At 48.1% G+C, this 17,278-nt stretch overlaps 1 protein-coding gene and 1 non-coding gene across 2 annotated transcripts; both read right to left on the reverse strand.

The window, feature by feature from the left end:
• Positions 1–141: 141 nt before the first annotated feature.
• On the reverse strand, positions 142–16,863 carry LOC139359620 (zinc finger protein 195-like). The gene is made up of 3 exons (XM_071082992.1): positions 16,325–16,863; positions 10,218–10,332; positions 142–704 (listed from the first exon to the last, which is right to left on the reverse strand). Exons 1-3 carry the CDS (start codon positions 16,392–16,394, stop codon positions 593–595), a joined length of 297 nt encoding a protein of 98 aa, XP_070939093.1. The 5' UTR covers positions 16,395–16,863; the 3' UTR covers positions 142–592.
• On the reverse strand, positions 857–984 carry LOC112424995 (small nucleolar RNA SNORA68). Its single transcript, XR_003015966.1, has one exon. It is a non-coding gene; the product is annotated as a small nucleolar RNA SNORA68 (small nucleolar RNA).
• Positions 16,864–17,278: the final 415 nt, after the last annotated feature.

A 17,278-nucleotide genomic window follows, 5' to 3' on the forward strand; every position in this document is an offset into this window, starting at 1 on the left:
TGTGTCTCAGTGTCTGTGGTCCTGGTCCTCGATATGCCTGATTCTCCCTCCACGGAGACTCTGAATGGCTGGGTCAGGTCTCCCTCTGTTTGGCACAGAGTTCTGGCCAGAGCATCACATCCTGTTTTGTTTGGTTTGGTGTTCTTTTTTTTTTTTTTTTTTTTGAGATGGAGTCTCGCTCTGTCGCCCAGGCTGGAGTGCAGTGGCCGGATCTCAGCTCACTGCAAGCTCCGCCTCCCGGGTTCACGCCATTCTCCTGCCTCAGCCTCCCAAGTAGCTGGGACTACAGGCGCCCGCCACCTCGCCCGGCTAGTTTTTTGTATTTTTTAGTAGAGATGGGGTTTCACTGTGTTAGCCAGGATGGTCTCGATCTCCTGATCTCGTGATCCACCCGTCTCGGCCTCCCAAAGTGCTGGGATTACAGGCTTGAGCCACCGCGCCCGGCCTGGTTTGGTGTTCTTGAGGAGTTTATTTGGGCAGACCCAGGGTGAGAGGGCCCTGCACCTGTAAGATGTCGGGCCTCTTGGTGGTGACACGTGGCTTGTTGCTGGCCATAGAGGACCCAGTGGGGCAGCAGGACTCAACCTTGGAGTCATGGAGCTGCGTGACTGCTGGCCGGTTGCGCTTGCTGGCTCTGGTCTCCTCCACCTTCGTGATCTGGATCAAGTGGGCCCAGATGTGATGCTGGGTGCCCACGTCTTGGTCTGCAGAAAACAGGAGAGGGCAGGGTGACTGTAATCACTGGGATCTGGGCATTTGGCAAACCTCCTGTCAAGTACCTGGCACATTCTGTCAGGCACATCAATTGCCTGGGAGCCCCCACTTGGGATTAACTGGGGGACTGGGTGACCACGAGTGGTGTAGAACCTCCAAAGTCACTTTGAGGGGCACAACCACAGCCCCTCAAAGGTGACAAGATCTTCCTGTTTGTTCCTCTGTTTAAACCACTGCTGCAAGAAAAAGAGTGTTGAGTTTAAGTGCGACATGTCCTACTTTTGTTTTTTGTTTGTTTTATATATTTTATTTTTTGATTTTGATTTTTTATTTTTTAAGACAGAGTCTCACTCTGTTGCCCAGGCTGGAGTGCAATGGCATACGATCTCGGCTCACTGCAACCTCCACCTCCCAGGTTCAAGCGATTCTCCTGCCTCAGCATCCTGAGTAGCTGGTATTACAGGTGCCCACCACCACACCTGGCTATTTTTTTTATTTTTATTAGAAATGGGGTTTTGTCTTGTTGGCCAGGCTGGTCTCAAACTCCTGACCTCAGGTGATCCGCCCACCTCAGCCTCCCAAAGTGCTGGCATAAGCCACTGCACCCAGCTTTGTTTAATTTTTGAGATGGGTCTCTCTCTCTCTCACCCAGGCTGGAGTGCAGTGGTGCAGTCATGGCTCACTGCAGCCTTGACATCCTGGGTTCAGGTGGTCTTCACACCTCAGCCTCCCAAGTAGCTGGGACTACAGGCTCATGCCACCATGCCCTGCTGCTAATGTTTGTTTGTTTGTTTGTTTTTTGGTAAAGATGCAGTCTCTATGTTACCCAGGCTGGTCTTGAATTCCTGGCCTCAAGTCATCCTCCTGCCTTGGCCGCCTAAAGTGCTGGGATTACAGGCATGAGCCAATGGGCATGGCCTGTTTTCTTTTTTTTTTTTTTTTAAGAGACAGAGTCTCACTATGTTGCCCAGGTTGGAGAGCAATGGCTATTCACAGGTGTGATCACAGCTCACTGCAGTCTCAAACTCCTGGGCTCAAGCGGTCCTTCCATCTCAGCCTCCCGAGTAGCTGGGACTACAGGCGATCACCACCACACCTGGCTCACTTCCTGTTTTTTGAGTGGGAGTTTCACTACCTGGCCCCACCTGCCTCTCTAGCTGGGTCTTGACTGTTCAGTGCTATGCATGCTCCAGCTTTGCCACACCTCTCACTGGCCCTCAACAAACCTGCATTTCTACACTGCCATTCCTTCTGCCCCGAATGCCTTTCCTCCCCAGCACTGTATGGCAAACTCCTACACATCCTTCAAGGCCTATCTTGAATGCCACCTTCCCTGTGATGACTTCCCCTATTGCCCCAGACTTATTTCCTTGTCTTCAGTGCTCCCATAGAACTTGGTGCACATCTACTCCAGTAGTCATTGCACAGAACAGTAATCATTTGTTATACATGGTGACCTCCTGGAGAATGGGGATGTGTGCTGTTTCTCTTTGTATTTGTCTTTTGTTCCCAGAACAGGTAAGTACGTGGTGCCGGGTATAGGTAGGTACTCGCTCAATAAGTGTGAATGAGTGAAGGAGGGGTGGGGTTGATCTGAGCCTGGAAGAGGGAGCGCCCTAGCTGCACTTTCCTGGAGCAATCTCTAGAGGGCAGTCTCACACCATGCTTGTCTTCTCTAGCCTTTTCCCGAGTTGCTTTTTTTCTACCATAGGCAGCTCAGATATATATGGGTGGGTGGATGGATGGATGGACAGATGGACGAACGAACGGATGGATGGATGGGTGGATGAATAGATAGATAGGGTGGGCATGATTCACATGGGCTCTGGAGTTGACAAGCTCTGGGACCAGGGAATCTAACCAAGTCAACCTAGGCACTGGAGGCACTGCTGGCCCATCCCTTAGACACAGTGGCTTAGGGGCTAGGCTTATTATTGAAACCTGGAAAAAAGTTATTGTTTTCCAAAAAAAAAAAAGTTGCAAAATGGCATTGGATAAATATTGAAATAAATGGCTACAAAACAAAATCTCAACCAATTGCAACTCAACTCAGTTTGCATATATAGTTTATGTATAAACTACATTTCAGGCGGGGCGTGGTGGCTCACGCCTGTAATCCCAGCACTTTGGGAGGCTGAGGCAGGCAGATCACCAGAGGTCAGGAGTTCGAGACCAGACTGACCAACATGGAGAAACCCCATCTCTTTTTTTTTTTTTTTTTTTGAGACGGAGTCTCGCTCTGTTGCCCAAGCTGGAGTGCAGTGGCCGGATCTCAGCTCACTGCAAGCTCCGCCTCCCGGGTTCACGCCATTCTCCTGCCTCAGCCTCCCGAGTAGCTGGGACTACAGGCGCCCGCCACCGCGCCCGGCTAGTTTTTTGTATTTTTTAGTAGAGACGGGGTTTCACCGTGTTAGCCAGGATGGTCTCGATCTCCTGACCTCATGATCCGCCCGCCTCGGCCTCCCAAAGTGCTGGAATTACAGGCTTGAGCCACCGCGCCCGGCCGAGAAACCCCATCTCTAATAAAAATACAAAAATTAGCCAGGTGTGGTGGTGCATGCCTATAATCCCAGCTACTCGGAAGGCTGAGGCAGGAGAATCGCTTGAACCCGGGAGGCAGAGGTGAGCCGAGATTGCACCACTGCACTCCAGCCTGGGCGACAAGAGAGAAACTCCATCTCAAAAAAAAAAAAAAAAAACCCTTCTGTGGGATGTGAATGCATTTTAATATTTTTGACATGATGTGGGCACTCCTAAGTGTCAAGGGCCCTTGACTTATTGAAAAGGCCCTGCAAGGACCAAGCGGAATGGAACCCAAGACTCCCCACCAGGGGGCTCAGGACTCTGCTCATTATAAGTCCCTGCTCTGAGTCGGAGACTGCAGGTCCAGTTCCTCTTCCTACTGAGGGCTCTGGAGCCAAACCCGCGAAGATAACATTCAGTAACACAGGCTGCCCTCAACCATAGTCTTTCCTAATCTCAAGGTAAGATGGGAGAGGGTGGTGGTATTTCGTTTACTTAAGCTCCTACATGGGGGAGATACTGAATAGGAAGAGGCTGTGTCTCCTGGGACTGCTGGCTCGGGAGTGGAATAGACAAGAGACAAGAACAGAACCAAGTGTCGTGTACGCATGCCTGTAGTCTCGGCTACTCAGGAGACTGAGGTGGGAGGATCACTTAAGCCCGGGAGATTGAGGCTGCAGTGAGCCGAGATTGTACCACTGTACTCCAGCCTAGGTGACAGAATGAGACCCTGTCTCCAGAAAAAAAAAAAAAGTCAAGATTCAAGGACATCTGATGTTTAACCTAGTGCTCTTAATCACTACATCATAATCATACCCTCTTTCAGAGTGACCTGCCCAATTTCACAAAGCTGTTAATCAGGTGGCAGGGCAGAACACTTATTGAGTGCTTACAATCAGCATGTGTCAGGCGCTGTTCTAAATGCTCTACCCATTTTAACTCATCTAGCTGAAGCAGGGACTATAATTGTCAATGCCATTTTACACATGGGGAAACCAAAGCCAAGAGCGGTTGAGTGATTTGTCTAAAGTTGCCACCAGACAGTCTAGTTCCAGAGTCTGGGCTCTTCACCATGATGACCTACTAGCCTGTCTACTTTATGGAGGGACAAGGTTTGGGGCTGTCAAAACTCAGGGTCAAAAATGACAGGACAAATAGAATAGAGGATGGGCAGGAGGGATGCAGGGGTGTGTGAGGTATGTGAAAGAGGTGGAACATGAAGGAGAACCCAGCCACAGAGGTTCACAGATATTCTCTGCTGTTTCCTCAGTAGGAACTCAATGCTGAGTTCCTATCAAAACTACTGACAGCATATCTCCCCAAATATCATTTCCTTAAAAGGCATTTTGTCAGTGTCTTTTTTTTAAGAAATGGGGTCTCACTCTGTTGCCCGGGCTGGAATGCAGTGGTGTGATCTCGGCTCACTGCAACCTCAGCCTCCCAGGTTCAAGCGATTCTCCTGCCTCAGATTCCTGAGTAGCTGAGATTATAAGCACCTGCCACCATGTCCAGATAATTATTGTATTTTTTTTTTTTTTTTTGAGATGGAGTCTTGCTCTGTCACCCAGGCTGGAGCACAGTGGCGCCATCTCGGCTCACTGCAAGCTCTGCCTCCCGGGTTCACACCATTCTCCCGCCTCAGCCTCCCGAGTAGCTGGGACTACAGGTGCCCACCACAACGCCCGGCTAATTTTTTTTTTTTTTTTTTTTTTTTTTTTTTTTTTTTGAGACGGAGTCTCGCTCTGTCACCCAGGCTGGAGTGCGGTGGCCGGATCTCAGCTCACTGCAAGCTCCGCCTCCCGGGTTCACGCCATTCTCCTGCCTCAGCCTCCCGAGTAGCTGGGACTAAAGGCGCCCGCCACCTCGCCCGGCTAGTTTTTTGTATTTTTTAGTAGAGACGGGGTTTCACCGTGTTAGCCAGGATGGTCTCGATCTCCTGACCTCGTGATCCGCCCGTCTCGGCCTCCCAAAGTGCTGGGATTACAGGCGTGAGCCACCGCGCCCGGCCTAATTTTTTGTATTTTTAGTAGAGATGGGGTTTCACCGTGTTAGCCAGGATGGTCTCCCATCTCCTGACCTCGTGATCCGCCCTCCTCGGTCTCCCAAAGTGTTGGGATTACAGATGTGAGCCACTGCGCCCCGCCTAATTATTGTATTTTTAATAGAGCTGGGATTTCACCATGTTGGCCAGGCTGGCCTCGAACTCCTGACCTCAAGAGATCTGCCCACCTTGGCCTCCCAAAGTGCTGGGATTACAGGCCGTGCTCAGGCTGTCAAAGTGTCTTACTTAGCAAATACAGTTGCTTTGCAAACGGGTTCCTTTTTCCCTTGTGACTAGGGCCACTGTTCTGCCAGAATGGCTAGCCAGTCCTCCAGATAGGGTTAGGAGCCACTTTGTTGAGAAGGATATGAGCAAGATGGCTGTGCAGGGGGAATGACTGGTGTGGACTTCATCAGAGATTGAATTAAGTGGTGGAAAGGGAATGTTCCATGGCTTTGGTCCCTAATATAAATCTATTCAGGGTCGTGGCATTGGCCCTAGGTTTCCTGACTCAACTGGAAATCATAAGGACAGGTTTACGGAGGTAGAATGATTCCATTTGGAGAAAGAACTAGAAAGAGACACAGAGCATCTGTAATTAAGTGCAAGAGCTCTGAAGTTGTTCTGCCTGAATTCAAATCCCAACTCCGTAGGCAGGGCATGGTGGCTCACACCTGTAATCCCAGCACTTTGGGAGGCTGAGGCTGGCAGATCGCTTGAGCCGAGAAGTTCGAGACCAGCCTGAACAACATGGTGAAACCCTGTCTCTACAAAAAATACAAAAATTCTGGTGGAGCGTGGTGGCTCACGTCTGTAATCCCAGCACTTTGCGAGGCCAAAGTGGGTGAGACCAGCCTGGCCAACATGGTGAAACCCTGACTCTGTCTCAAAAAAACAAAACAAAACCAAAAAACACAAAAATTTGCTGGCCATGGTGGTGCACACCTGTAGTCTCAGCTACTCAGGAGGTTGAGGTGGGAAGATTGCTTTAACCCAGAAAGTAGAGGCTACAGTGAGTTGACATCATGCCACTGCACTCCAGCCTGGGCAACAAAGCAGGACTGTCTCAAAAAAAAAAAAAAAAAAAAGTCCCAACTCTGTAACTGTATGACCGTGAGTGATTTACTCAACCTCTCTCCGTGGCCCATCTGCGAAATGGGTTTAATAATACCTTTGTTAATTATCACATATTAATGATTGATGTTTTGTTGTGGGGGTTAAAATTATCAAATACGAAGTGCTTAACACAGTGCTTACCATATAAGCACTCAATGCCTACTATTTTTTTTTTTTTTTTTGAGACGGAGTCTGGCTTTGTCACCCAGGCTGGAGTGCAGTGGTGCGATCTTGGCTCACTGCAACCTCCGCCTCCCAGGTTCACACCATTCTCCTGCCTCAGCCTCCCGAGTAGCTGGGACTACAGGTGCCCGCCATCATGCCCGGCTAATTTTTATATTTTTAGTAGAGATGGGGTTTCACCGTGTTAGCCAGGATGGTCTCGATCTCCTGACTCCCAAAGTGCTGGGATTACAGGCGTGAGCCACCGCACCTGGCCTATGTTTTTTTTTTTTTTTTTTTGAGATGGAGTTTTGCTCTTGTCACCCAGGCTGTAGTGCAGTGAGTGGTGCGATCTTGGCTCACTGCAACCTCCGCCTCCAGGGCTCAAGCGATTCTCCTGCCTCAGCCTCCTGAGTAGCTGGGATTACAGGGGCGTGCCACCATGCCCGGCTAATTTGTTTTTTTTTTTTTTTGAGACGGAGTCTTGCTCTGTCGCCCAGGCTGGAGTGCAGTGGCCAGATCTCAGCTCACTGCAAGCTCCGCCTCCGGGGTTTACGCCATTCTCCTGCCTCAGCCTCCTGAGTAGCTGGGACTACAGGCGCCCGCCACCTCGCCCGGCTAGTTTTTTGTATTTTTTAGTAGAGACGGGGTTTCACCGTGTTAGCCAGGATGGTCTCGATCTCCTGACCTAGTGATCCACCCGTCTCGGCCTCCCAAAGTGCTGGGATTACAGGCTTGAGCCACCGCGCCCAGCCTAATTTTGTATTTTTAGTAGAGACAGGGTTTTACCAGGTTGGCCAGGCTGGTCTCAAACTCTTGACCTCAGGTGATCCGCCCGTGTCGGCCTCCCAAAGTGCTGGGATTACAGGCATAAGCCACTGCGCCTGGCCCAATGCCTACTATTTTATCCAAATTAAAAGGAGATGTTACACTTAAAATTTTGTTAAGAAGGTAGATCTCATATTGTGTTCTTACCACAATGAAAACAAAGTTATGACAGAAAAGTAGGTAGTCAGCAGAAAAAAAAAACAAAAACAAAGTTAACTCAGAAAAAAATAAAAGATTATATACGGCAGATGCAGAACACAACAAAAATAATCCTGTTGTTCAGTATGTGTTAACAGGGACTGAAGCTGGCTACAGGAAGAATTTCCCAGCAACAAAGAATGGGAAGCCCTGAGCAAACTGTGAAAGCTCCTCCTCAGTTTCTTCCCAAGAGAAGTTTTCATCTCAGGGGTGGTCATTTCTGGAGACAGGGGCCTGCAGGAGACGCCCTGGTAACAGGCAGGTCTGTTTGGCTTCCTGAATCCATGACAGTTGATAAACAAGGCCCCTTCAGATGCTCTGTTGGGTATTGCCTGGGGTGTGTAACCAGGAGATGGAGTGCCTGCATTTCCAAGATCATTTATAGCTGTTTCCTGTACCCGAGTAAATTTTTCATTTTAAAGATGCCTCCTGGCCCGACCCAAATTTCGGCTTAACATTAGCAGTTGCTTCTCTTTGGCTGAGCAGATGTACGGCAAAAACTCTCAGAGTGAAAGAGGGAAGGAGGGTGGGGCTGGGTGAGGCGGCAGGGATGGGTTCCAGGAAATGGGAGGTGGGACTGGTTCATCACCAGGGCCTCTCTGGTAAACTGGAAGGCCGGGCTGGCTACTGGCAAAGAAAGAGTTACTGAGCATCAGCTGAAGGGATGGCAAGCAGTGAGGGAGGCTCTGGCCCAGCAATTCTTATCTTCAGGAAAGTTTAAGAGTCATTGTCACTTGCAGGGAATTTCCTGGACTATGAACTTTATTGCGGAGAGGACAGAATGGCTGGGTGGGAGGAAGTTAGCCTCAGGTTCCACACCCACCGCTCCCATTCCCCCACAGCTGGGTTTGCTGTTTCTCCAAACAGTTTAGTGTTAACAACATAAACCCTGGTCCAGCCTGGCCTCCTGCAGCTGTGTGGCCTTCAAGTCTTTATCCTTGCCAAGCCTTGGCTCCCTCATCTACAAATGGGTTTAATAACAGCACTTGCTTATAGTAAATGCCGAATATATGTTGGGTTTGAATAATGAGGAGGAAGCTGGGGCCAGAGATTTGCACTGAGGAGAATGAACAGAAATCTGTCCCTATTCTTCTTCTTCTATTATTTACTTATTTTTTTAGACGAGCCTTGCTCTGTAGCCCAGGCTGGAGTGCAGTGGTGCAATCTCAGTTCACTGTAACCTCCACTTCCCAAGTTCAAGTGATTCTTGTGCCCCAGCCTCCCAAGTAGCTGGGATTACAGGCACCCACGACCACGCCCAGCTAATTTTTGTATTTTTAGTAGAAATGGGATTTCACTGTGTTGGTCAGGGTGGTCTCAAACCCTTGACCTCAGGTGATCTGCCCACCTCGGCCTCCCAAAGTGCTGAGATTACAGGCATGAGCCACGGCGCCCGGTCTGTCCCTGTTCTTGGATGCTGATTAGAGGAACAAGACAGGCATGCATCAAAATAAATGCACTTGGTTGCCTCATCTAACCAACGGTGCAAAAGCACCAATCTTGAAAACAATTTCTAATTACACCTTGTAGTATATTTTGGGTTCTTGTTTATTTGTTTGTTTTGGAGATGCAGTCTTGCTCTGTCACCCAGGCTGGAGTGTACTTGTGTGATCTCGGCTCACTGCAAACTCCGCCTCCTGGTTCAAGCAATTCTCCTGCCTCAGCCTCCTGAGTAGCTGGGATTACAGGCACACACCACCACGCCCGGCTAATTTTTTGTATTTTAGTACAGATGGGGTTTCACCCTGTTGCCTAGGCTGGTCTCGAACTTCTGAGCTCAGGCAATCCGCCTGCCTTAGCCTCCCAAAGTGCTAGGATTACAGGCATGAGCCACTGCGCCTGGCCCCTTGTAGTACATTTTGTCTTCCCAGTCTATTTTGAGATGTTGTTCAAGTAAATGTGTGTCCCCAGGGCTCCAGCAGGCTCACAGCAGGAAGCAGCAGTCAGGAAGTGCAAGGTGGCAAGCAGGACACCGGGTCGGAACGTGTTCTGGACCCACTGGCAGGTGAGGTTTGCTGAATTCCACACAACAGCAGCTACCACATCCTTCTGTGTTCTGGAGCTGGGGAAGCTTCCAGACAGAGGGGGCTTCTCCCTGTAATTTGAGGGAGATTATTGGCTCAGGCAAAGGTGAGAGGGTTTAAAGAGGAGAAAAAGAGAAGCACCGAGCAGCCTCAAGCTGGAGAAAGCCCTGGGGACCTTGTAGAGCTCCTCTTCTGGGGACAAAGACCATGAGGGGTCATAGGTGGCAGAGCAGAGCACAACATCCCAGGGAACAGATGTTGAAGATGGATTAGACCCTGACAACGGATGTGAAATATTGACCCAGCGAAAAGTGCCTGGTGTTTGCACAGAGGCCAAATTGGTGCAGCAGCTTCCATGGGAGGAGGGGCCGGAAAGTGCCCAGGTCCGGAGGTCACTCTCCACACTCCCACACACTCTCCCAGGGGCCACAAGTCAGTCTCCAGCTCAGGGAGGATTTAAAGGAGGATGCCTGTGTTGGAAATCAAGGCAGGCATTCATGGGCATGCACCCACACATGCACACATAGTCTTTTTTCTTTACTTGAAGGCTCACCTAGTTCTGTTTGTGTTTAAAAAAAAAAAAAAAAAGAAAAAAGAAAAAGAACGCTCACCTAGGCCAGGCATGGTGGCTCACACCTGTAATTCCAGCACCATGGGAAACTGAGGCAGGAGGATCACTTGAGGCCAGTTCAAGCCCAGCTTGGGCCACATAGCAAGACCCTGTCTCTACAAAATTAAAAAAAAAAAAATTAGCCAGGTATCGTGGCATGTGCCTGCAGTCCCAGCTACTCAGAAGGCTGACGGAGGAGGACTGCTTGAGCTCAGGAGGTTAAGGCTGCAGTGAGCCCTGATCATACCACTCCTGCCTGGGTGAGACAGAGTGAGATGTCTCAAAACCCGCCCCCCAAAAAATCACAAGCTCACCTATACATAGAAACAACTAGATGTACTGGGTCATGGTGGTATACGCCTACAGTCCCAGCTACTCTGAGGCTGAGGTGGGAGGATCACTTGAGCCCAGGAGGTGAGGCTTGCAGTGAAGTATCGTGTCACTGCACTCTAGCCTGGATGACAGAGCAAGACCCTGACTCAAAACGATGTTTTTAAAAATGGATGGGAATGCTAATAATTGTGTTTGGTTGATGTAACTATACTTAAGTTTTGTACTTTATGCATTTTAAATGTTCTCTAATGAGAATACATTTTTTTAAAGAGAGAAAAAAGGTTATCTGCCTGTCAACATTAAGTTCCTAAAATGAAAGGTTTCTTTCCAGTCCTACCCTACTAGTATTTGACACTATTGAACCCATTTTCTGAAACTATTTTCTTGCTTGGCTTTCAGGCTGCCCATTTTCTCCTGGTTTTTCTTCCCTTCATGGATGGCTTCTGGTACCCTGCCTGACTCGTAAAGTTAGCATTATTCAGGCTCTGTCCTCAGCCTGCCCTATCTTTTCTCTCCAGATTAGCTCGTCCACTCCCTTGGTTTCAGCTATGCCACTCATGTCAGGAATAACCTGCAGCTCCAACCCAGTTCTTTGCTGAAACATTTATCCCATTGCCTACTGAGTATCCCCACAAGACCCTCAAATTCAGTGAAAACTTGAACGTCCCTCCCTGAAGGCTGCTGTTCCTTCTGTGTGTTCTATCTTGACTGGCTGGGTCAGAATCCTAGTAATCATTTATCCGCGCCTACCTTTCTGTAGTGGGTTGAATGGTGCCCTCCCACCCAAAAAGAGATGTCCACACATGCCACCAAGCCTGGCTTTTTCTTTTTTTGTAGATAGGGGTCTTGCCATGTTGCACAGACTTATCATACCGTTTATATAGTGAACAAGTATTGCCTTATATGACAAAAGGTGATTAAGTTAAGGATCTTGAAAAGACTTATCCTGGATTAGCCAACTGGGCCCTAAATCCAATGACATATGTCCTTATAAAAGGGCACACAGGGCGCACAGACTGAGGAGAGGCGGTGGCACAGGGAGGAGGCACTGTGGCCATGGAAGCAGGTTTTGGAGTGATGCCACAAGTCAAGGGACACCAACAACCACTGAAATAATGGACTGTCCCCTACAGCTTCGCGATGGAGCCTTGTCTCTCACTATGCCCCACTAGAACACATACCCTCACCTCACACATGGTTGCAATTCCCTCATTTCAACATGCTCTTTGAAGCTCTTCCTTAAAAAAAAAAAAAAAAAATTCAGCTTTTGAGATAATTATAGATTCACATGCGGTTTAAGGCTGGGTGCAGTGCTGGGAGGCTTGCAACCTGGGATTCTGAGCCACTCCTACATCCTCGTAACACAATCCTTCCCCACCTTCACCCTACCCCTTGTTAGCACAAATAAGCTTGTTAATGTAGCTCAACTAGGTTGTGTTTTCTTTCAGGACAGAAACTAGTTTCTTTTCTTTTTCTTTTTCTTTTTTTTTTTTTTGAGACGGAGTCTCGCTGTGTCGCCCAGGCTGGAGTGCAGTGGCCGGATCTCAGCTCACTGCAAGCTCTGCCTCCCGGGTTTTTACGCCATTCTCCTGCCTCAGCCTCCCGAGTAGCCGGGACTACAGGCGCCTGCCACCTCGCCCGGCTAGTTTTTTGTATTTTTTAGTAGAGACGGGGTTTCACCGTGTTAGCCAGGATGGTCTCGAACTCCTGACCTCGTGATCCGCCCGTCTCGGCCTCCCAAAGTGCTGGGATTACAGGCTTGAGCCACCGCGCCCGGCCTCTTTTCATGTTCTAGTATTTTTGCTTAAAAGTCCTTTGCATTCTGGTACTGCTTCTCCTTCTTTGCAGAGAACCTCAGAATACATTCCGCGTGTCTGTCTGCCATCTCTGTCCCTCTGCCTCTTCCAAAGCACACTTCTTGAACATCCTTAACTTGAGCTTTCAAAACACCTTTAATTAACACTGAGGTCCCACAGCTGCCAAATCCTTAATTTGCAGGATGACTTCCCTTATCTTTTAAGTATCCTGAGGGCTGCCAGTAAGCTCAGCTGATCAGAGTGTAGTGCTGGAAGTATCTTTACACTGCCTTTCTGGGTGGTTTTCTCCTTTCCCCATCTGACTGGGAGAGCCCTGAAACCGAAGACTTTCTCCCCCAGCAGTTTCCGAGCTCCCAGGGGCAGAGACTTGGTTAATCTTGTAGATCCCTCAGGGGAAGAACTTTTTACTTTATAAATCCTGGTCTGATACTAGCTCTGCACACTGTGGGTGCTCAATAAATGTTGATTGACTGAGTAAACAATGAACGTAGTCCCCTGGAGTGTCATATTCCTCCTTTCCACAGGGAGAAAGTAATAACATTAGGCAGAGCAGGCTGGATCTCTTAATGTGATTACCTGGGATTTGTGGGCCAGTGACTCTGTCCCCCAACTTTATTGGGTACATCCATCTCGACAGAATAGATATTACCAAACAGAGACCACTAATGCTGTTGGCCAAATGATGGGCTATCACTAATTCCCTTGACCCTATTAATCTTGATTCTATCGCACTGAAGCTGCTGCGTCCAGTCCAAGATAGGGGGAGAACACAGCACAGCTGTGGTAGTGATTGTACTGACATCAGCGTAATCTATCCAAGTTCAACAGTGTTTAACTTGCTCTGGGTTTGTATTTGAGACATCCTTCATGTCTCAAATGATAATTTGAGATCTAATTCACAATGCATAAAATGCATCCATTTAGAGTATGTAACTCGGCTGGGTGCGGTGGCTCATGACTGTAATCCCAGCACTTTGGGAGGCTGAGGCAGGGGGATCACTTGAGGTCAGGAGCTCGAGACCAGCCTGGCCAACATGGTGAAACCCGTCTCTACTATAATACAAAAACTAGCTGGGTGTGGTGGCACACACCTGTAACCCCAGCTACTCAGGAGACTGAGGCAGAAGAATCACTTGAACCCGGGAGGTGGAGGTTGCAGTGAGCCCAGATCATGCCACAGCACTCCAGTCTGGGTAACAGAGTGAGACTTCATTAAAAAAAAAAAAAAAAGGTATGTAACTTGATGGTTTTTAGTATATTTGGTGGTGTAACCATCTCCACAATCAAGTTTAGAACGTTTTCTTTACCCTCCCAAAAGAAACTCCATACCTATTAGCAGTCAGTCTCCATTTCCCCCAACCCCCAGCCCTAGGAAACCAACCTATTTTGTTACTACAAATTTGCCTATTCTGGACATTTCAAATAAATGGAATCATACAATAATGTGGTCTTTTGTGACTGGCTTTTTTCACTTGGTATAGTTTCAAGGCTCATCCATATTGCAACATATATGACTACTTCCTGTTTATTGACAAATAATATCCCGTTTTATGGATATACCATATTTTATTTATCCATTCATCAGCTGATAGACATTTGGGTTATTTCTACTTTTAGCAAGTTATTTCTGCATGTTTCAGCTTATTCATCCATAAAAATGACTTAACAGCTGCCTTGTCTTGGAGGATTATGAGAGGCACACAGGGAATATGTGAAATACATTCTAAACTATAAAGTGGTACAAGAATGTAAAGATACTTTATTACTTTAATTTTTTCAGAGATAGGGTATCAACTCTGTGGTCCAAGCTGGAGTGCAATGGTGCAATCATGGCTCACTGCAGCCTCAACCTCCTGTGCTCAAGGGATCCTCTTGCCTCAGCCTCCCCTGTAGCTGAGGCTACAGGTACATGCCACCATACCTGGCTTTTTTTTTTTTTTTTTGGAGAGACGAGGTCTTGCTATGCTGACCAGGCTGGTCTCCAACTGCTGGCCTCAAACAATACCAGCATAGGGTATTATAGGTGTGAGCCATCACACTGGCCTAAAGACTTTTTTTTTTGAGATGGAGTCTCACTTTATCATCCAGACTGGAGTACTGTGGCGCGATCTCAGCTCACTGCAACCTCAGCCTCCCAAGTAGCTGGGATTACAGGCAGGCATGCCCACCACACCCAGCTTTTTTTTTTTTTTTTTTCTTGAGACAGTCTTGCCTGTCGCCCAGGCTGGATTGCAGTGGCACGATCACGGCTCAATGCAACCTCTGCCTCCTGGGTTCAAGTGCTTCTCCTGCCTCAGCCTCCTGAGTAACTCAGACTACAGGCACCCACCACCACGCCCGGCTAATTTTTGTATTTTTTTTTTTTTTCAGTGGAGACGGGGTTTCACCATATTGGCTAGGCTGGTCTCAAACTCCTGACCTTGTGACCTGCCCGCCTCGGCCTCCCAAAGTGTTGGGATTACAGACGTGAGCCACCACACCTGGCTAATTTTTTGTATTTTTGGTAGAGATGGGGTTTCACCATGTTGGCCAGGTTGGTCTTGAACTCCTGAGTTCAGCTGATCTGCCCACCTCGGCCTCCCAAAGTGATGGGACTACAGATGTGAGCCACCACGCCTGGCCCTAAAGACTTTCTTTTTTTTTAAGGTGAAGTCCTGCTCTGTCACCCAGGCTGGAGTGCAGTGGTGTGATCTTGGCTCACTGTAACCTCCACCACCCGGGTTCAAGTGATTCTCCTGCCTCAGTCTCCCGAGTAGCTGGGATTACAGGAGCCCGCCACCACACCCAGCTAATTTTTGAATTTTTAGTAAAGATGGGGTTTCACCAGGTTGGCCAGGCTGGTCTTGAACTCCTGATCTCGTGATAAGCCTGCCTTAGGCTCCCAAAGTGCTGGGATTACAGGCATGAGCCACCACAACCGGCCAAGACTTTTTTTTTTTTTTTTTTGAGATGGAGTCTCACTGTGTCTCCCAGGCTGGAGTGCAGTGGTATAATCTTGGCTCACTGCAAGCTCCGCCTCCCAGGTTCATGCCATTCTCCTGCCTCAGCCTCCTGAGTAGCTGGGAATACAGGCACCTGCCACCAAGCCCCACTAATTTTTTGTATTTTTAGTAGAGACAGGGTTTCATTATGTCAGCCAGGATGGTCTCAATCTCCTGACCTCGTGATCCGCCCGCCTGGGCCTCCCAAAGTGCTGGGATTACAGGTGTGAGCCACTGTGCCCGGCTAAGACTTTTTAATATTTATATGAGAGCAGCTAAGGAGAGCACTGGGGCCAGTGTAACTTCACTGAGCTTATGCCCTATTGTTGGTTAACTCAGGGCAATCAGTTGAATATCTCTTTGGGTCTTGTCTCTATGTGGAGTCCATTTTGCTTTTTTCCTAGGTAATGGACTGCATCCACATTTTATCCACATTTGTTCGTAGGAGACCAGGTTAGAGTATGCTTACTTCAGTGTAAGCTACTGCCACCGTAGAAAATCAAATCACAGGAGAATGATATTTGAACATCAAGGCAGTCATATTTCATCCAAATTTTTAGCAAGACCAGGGAAAAGGGCTGAAGCTATAGGTGTTAAGGCCTAGGTTTCCCAAATATCTTGCCAACTCTCCTTTTCTCGATTTTTTTTTTTTTGTTTTGAGACAGAGTCTTGCTCTGTTGCTCAGGCTGGAGTGCAGTGGTGCGATCTTAGCTCACTGCAACCTCTGCCTCCCGGATTCAAGCAATTCTCTGCCTCAGCCTCCCAAGTAGCTGGGATTACAGGTGCCCGCCACCACACCTGGCTAATTTTTTGTATTTTTAGTAGAGACAGGGTTTCACCATCTTGGCCAGGCTGGTCTTGAACTCCTGACCTTGTGATCCACCTGCTTCGGCCTCACAGAGTGCTGGGATTACAGATGTGAGCCACCGTGCCCAGCCTCCTTTTTTAATTTTAAGTTAGCTTTCTTTCACACTCACGTGTGCCAGGGTGACTTTCTTCGCCCTTCACTGCCCATCCAGTAAGCATGCTAAGGTAATGCAAAAACATTTTAATATTAGACCAAGAAAAAAGAAATTAGGAAGGAAAACCTGTTGCCATAACAAGTACAAAGATTCAAAAATTCAACTCAGATATATACCACTTGCTCCCATAACTTCCTATTTTTTGCAGGTATATAGCTGTAAGCTATATAATGTGTGGGTGAGAGAGGGATGGAGGAAGGCCAGGGTGGGCAGTGGGTTATATAAGAACTACTGTTGGCTGGGTGCAGTAGCTCACACCTGTAATCCCAGCACTTTGGGAGGCCGAGGCGGGTATATCACGAGGTCAGCAGATCGAGACCATCCTGGCTAACGCGGTAAAACCCCATCTCTACTAAAAATACAAAAAATTAGCCAGGCGCGGTGGCAGGTGCCTGTAGTCCCAGCTATTCAGGAGGCTGAGGCAGGAGGATGCTGTGAACCCGGGAGGTGCAGCTTGCAGTGAGCAGAGATTGAGCCACTGCACTCTAGCCTGGGAAACGGAGGGAAACTCTGTCTCAAAAAAAAAAAATTAAAGAAAAAGAACTATCGTTTACTACTAGTGGCTGCCTAGAGCATAATTTCCCCGTTCAAAGCCTTTGTAAGAGCAGCTGGGGAACAGTGGTTAAAAATGCTTTGTTTTACACCCAGCAAAAAGGGTCATTAACACCTCAACTGTTTTTGTTTTGTTTTGTTTTTGTTTTTTTTTGTTTTTACCAAGCCCTGTGGAAGGGCTCCTGCTGCTGTTGACAATCATGGTAACCCTCGGGGTAGCAGGGGCAAAGGGGTGGATAATTCACCACAAAATGGTATTCACTGATTTGGATTATGTGCACCACTGTTCCTCTCCATTCATGTGCTTAATTAAGAGCTGACTAGTACAAAATAAATGAAACTGCAGTTCTTCACTAG

Source organism: Macaca nemestrina, chromosome 17 (assembly GCF_043159975.1).
Source record: "Macaca nemestrina isolate mMacNem1 chromosome 17, mMacNem.hap1, whole genome shotgun sequence".
In the NCBI taxonomy this organism is placed as follows: domain Eukaryota; kingdom Metazoa; phylum Chordata; class Mammalia; order Primates; family Cercopithecidae; genus Macaca; species Macaca nemestrina.

Excerpts from the sequence above, each read along its gene's own strand:
- LOC139359620 (XM_071082992.1), bottom strand. The coding sequence starts at position 16,394 with ATGTTTTTGCATTACCTTAGCATGCTTACTGGATGGGCAGTGAAGGGC. Across the intron at positions 10,333-16,324 it reads AGAAAGTCACCCTGGCACAC|AGACAGGGTCTTGCTATGTG; the intron begins GTGAGTGTGAAA and ends TTAATTTTGTAG. Across the intron at positions 705-10,217 it reads AGCCACCATGCCTGGCCTAG|ACCAAGACGTGGGCACCCAG; the intron begins GTGAGCGTTCTT and ends TGTTTTCTGCAG.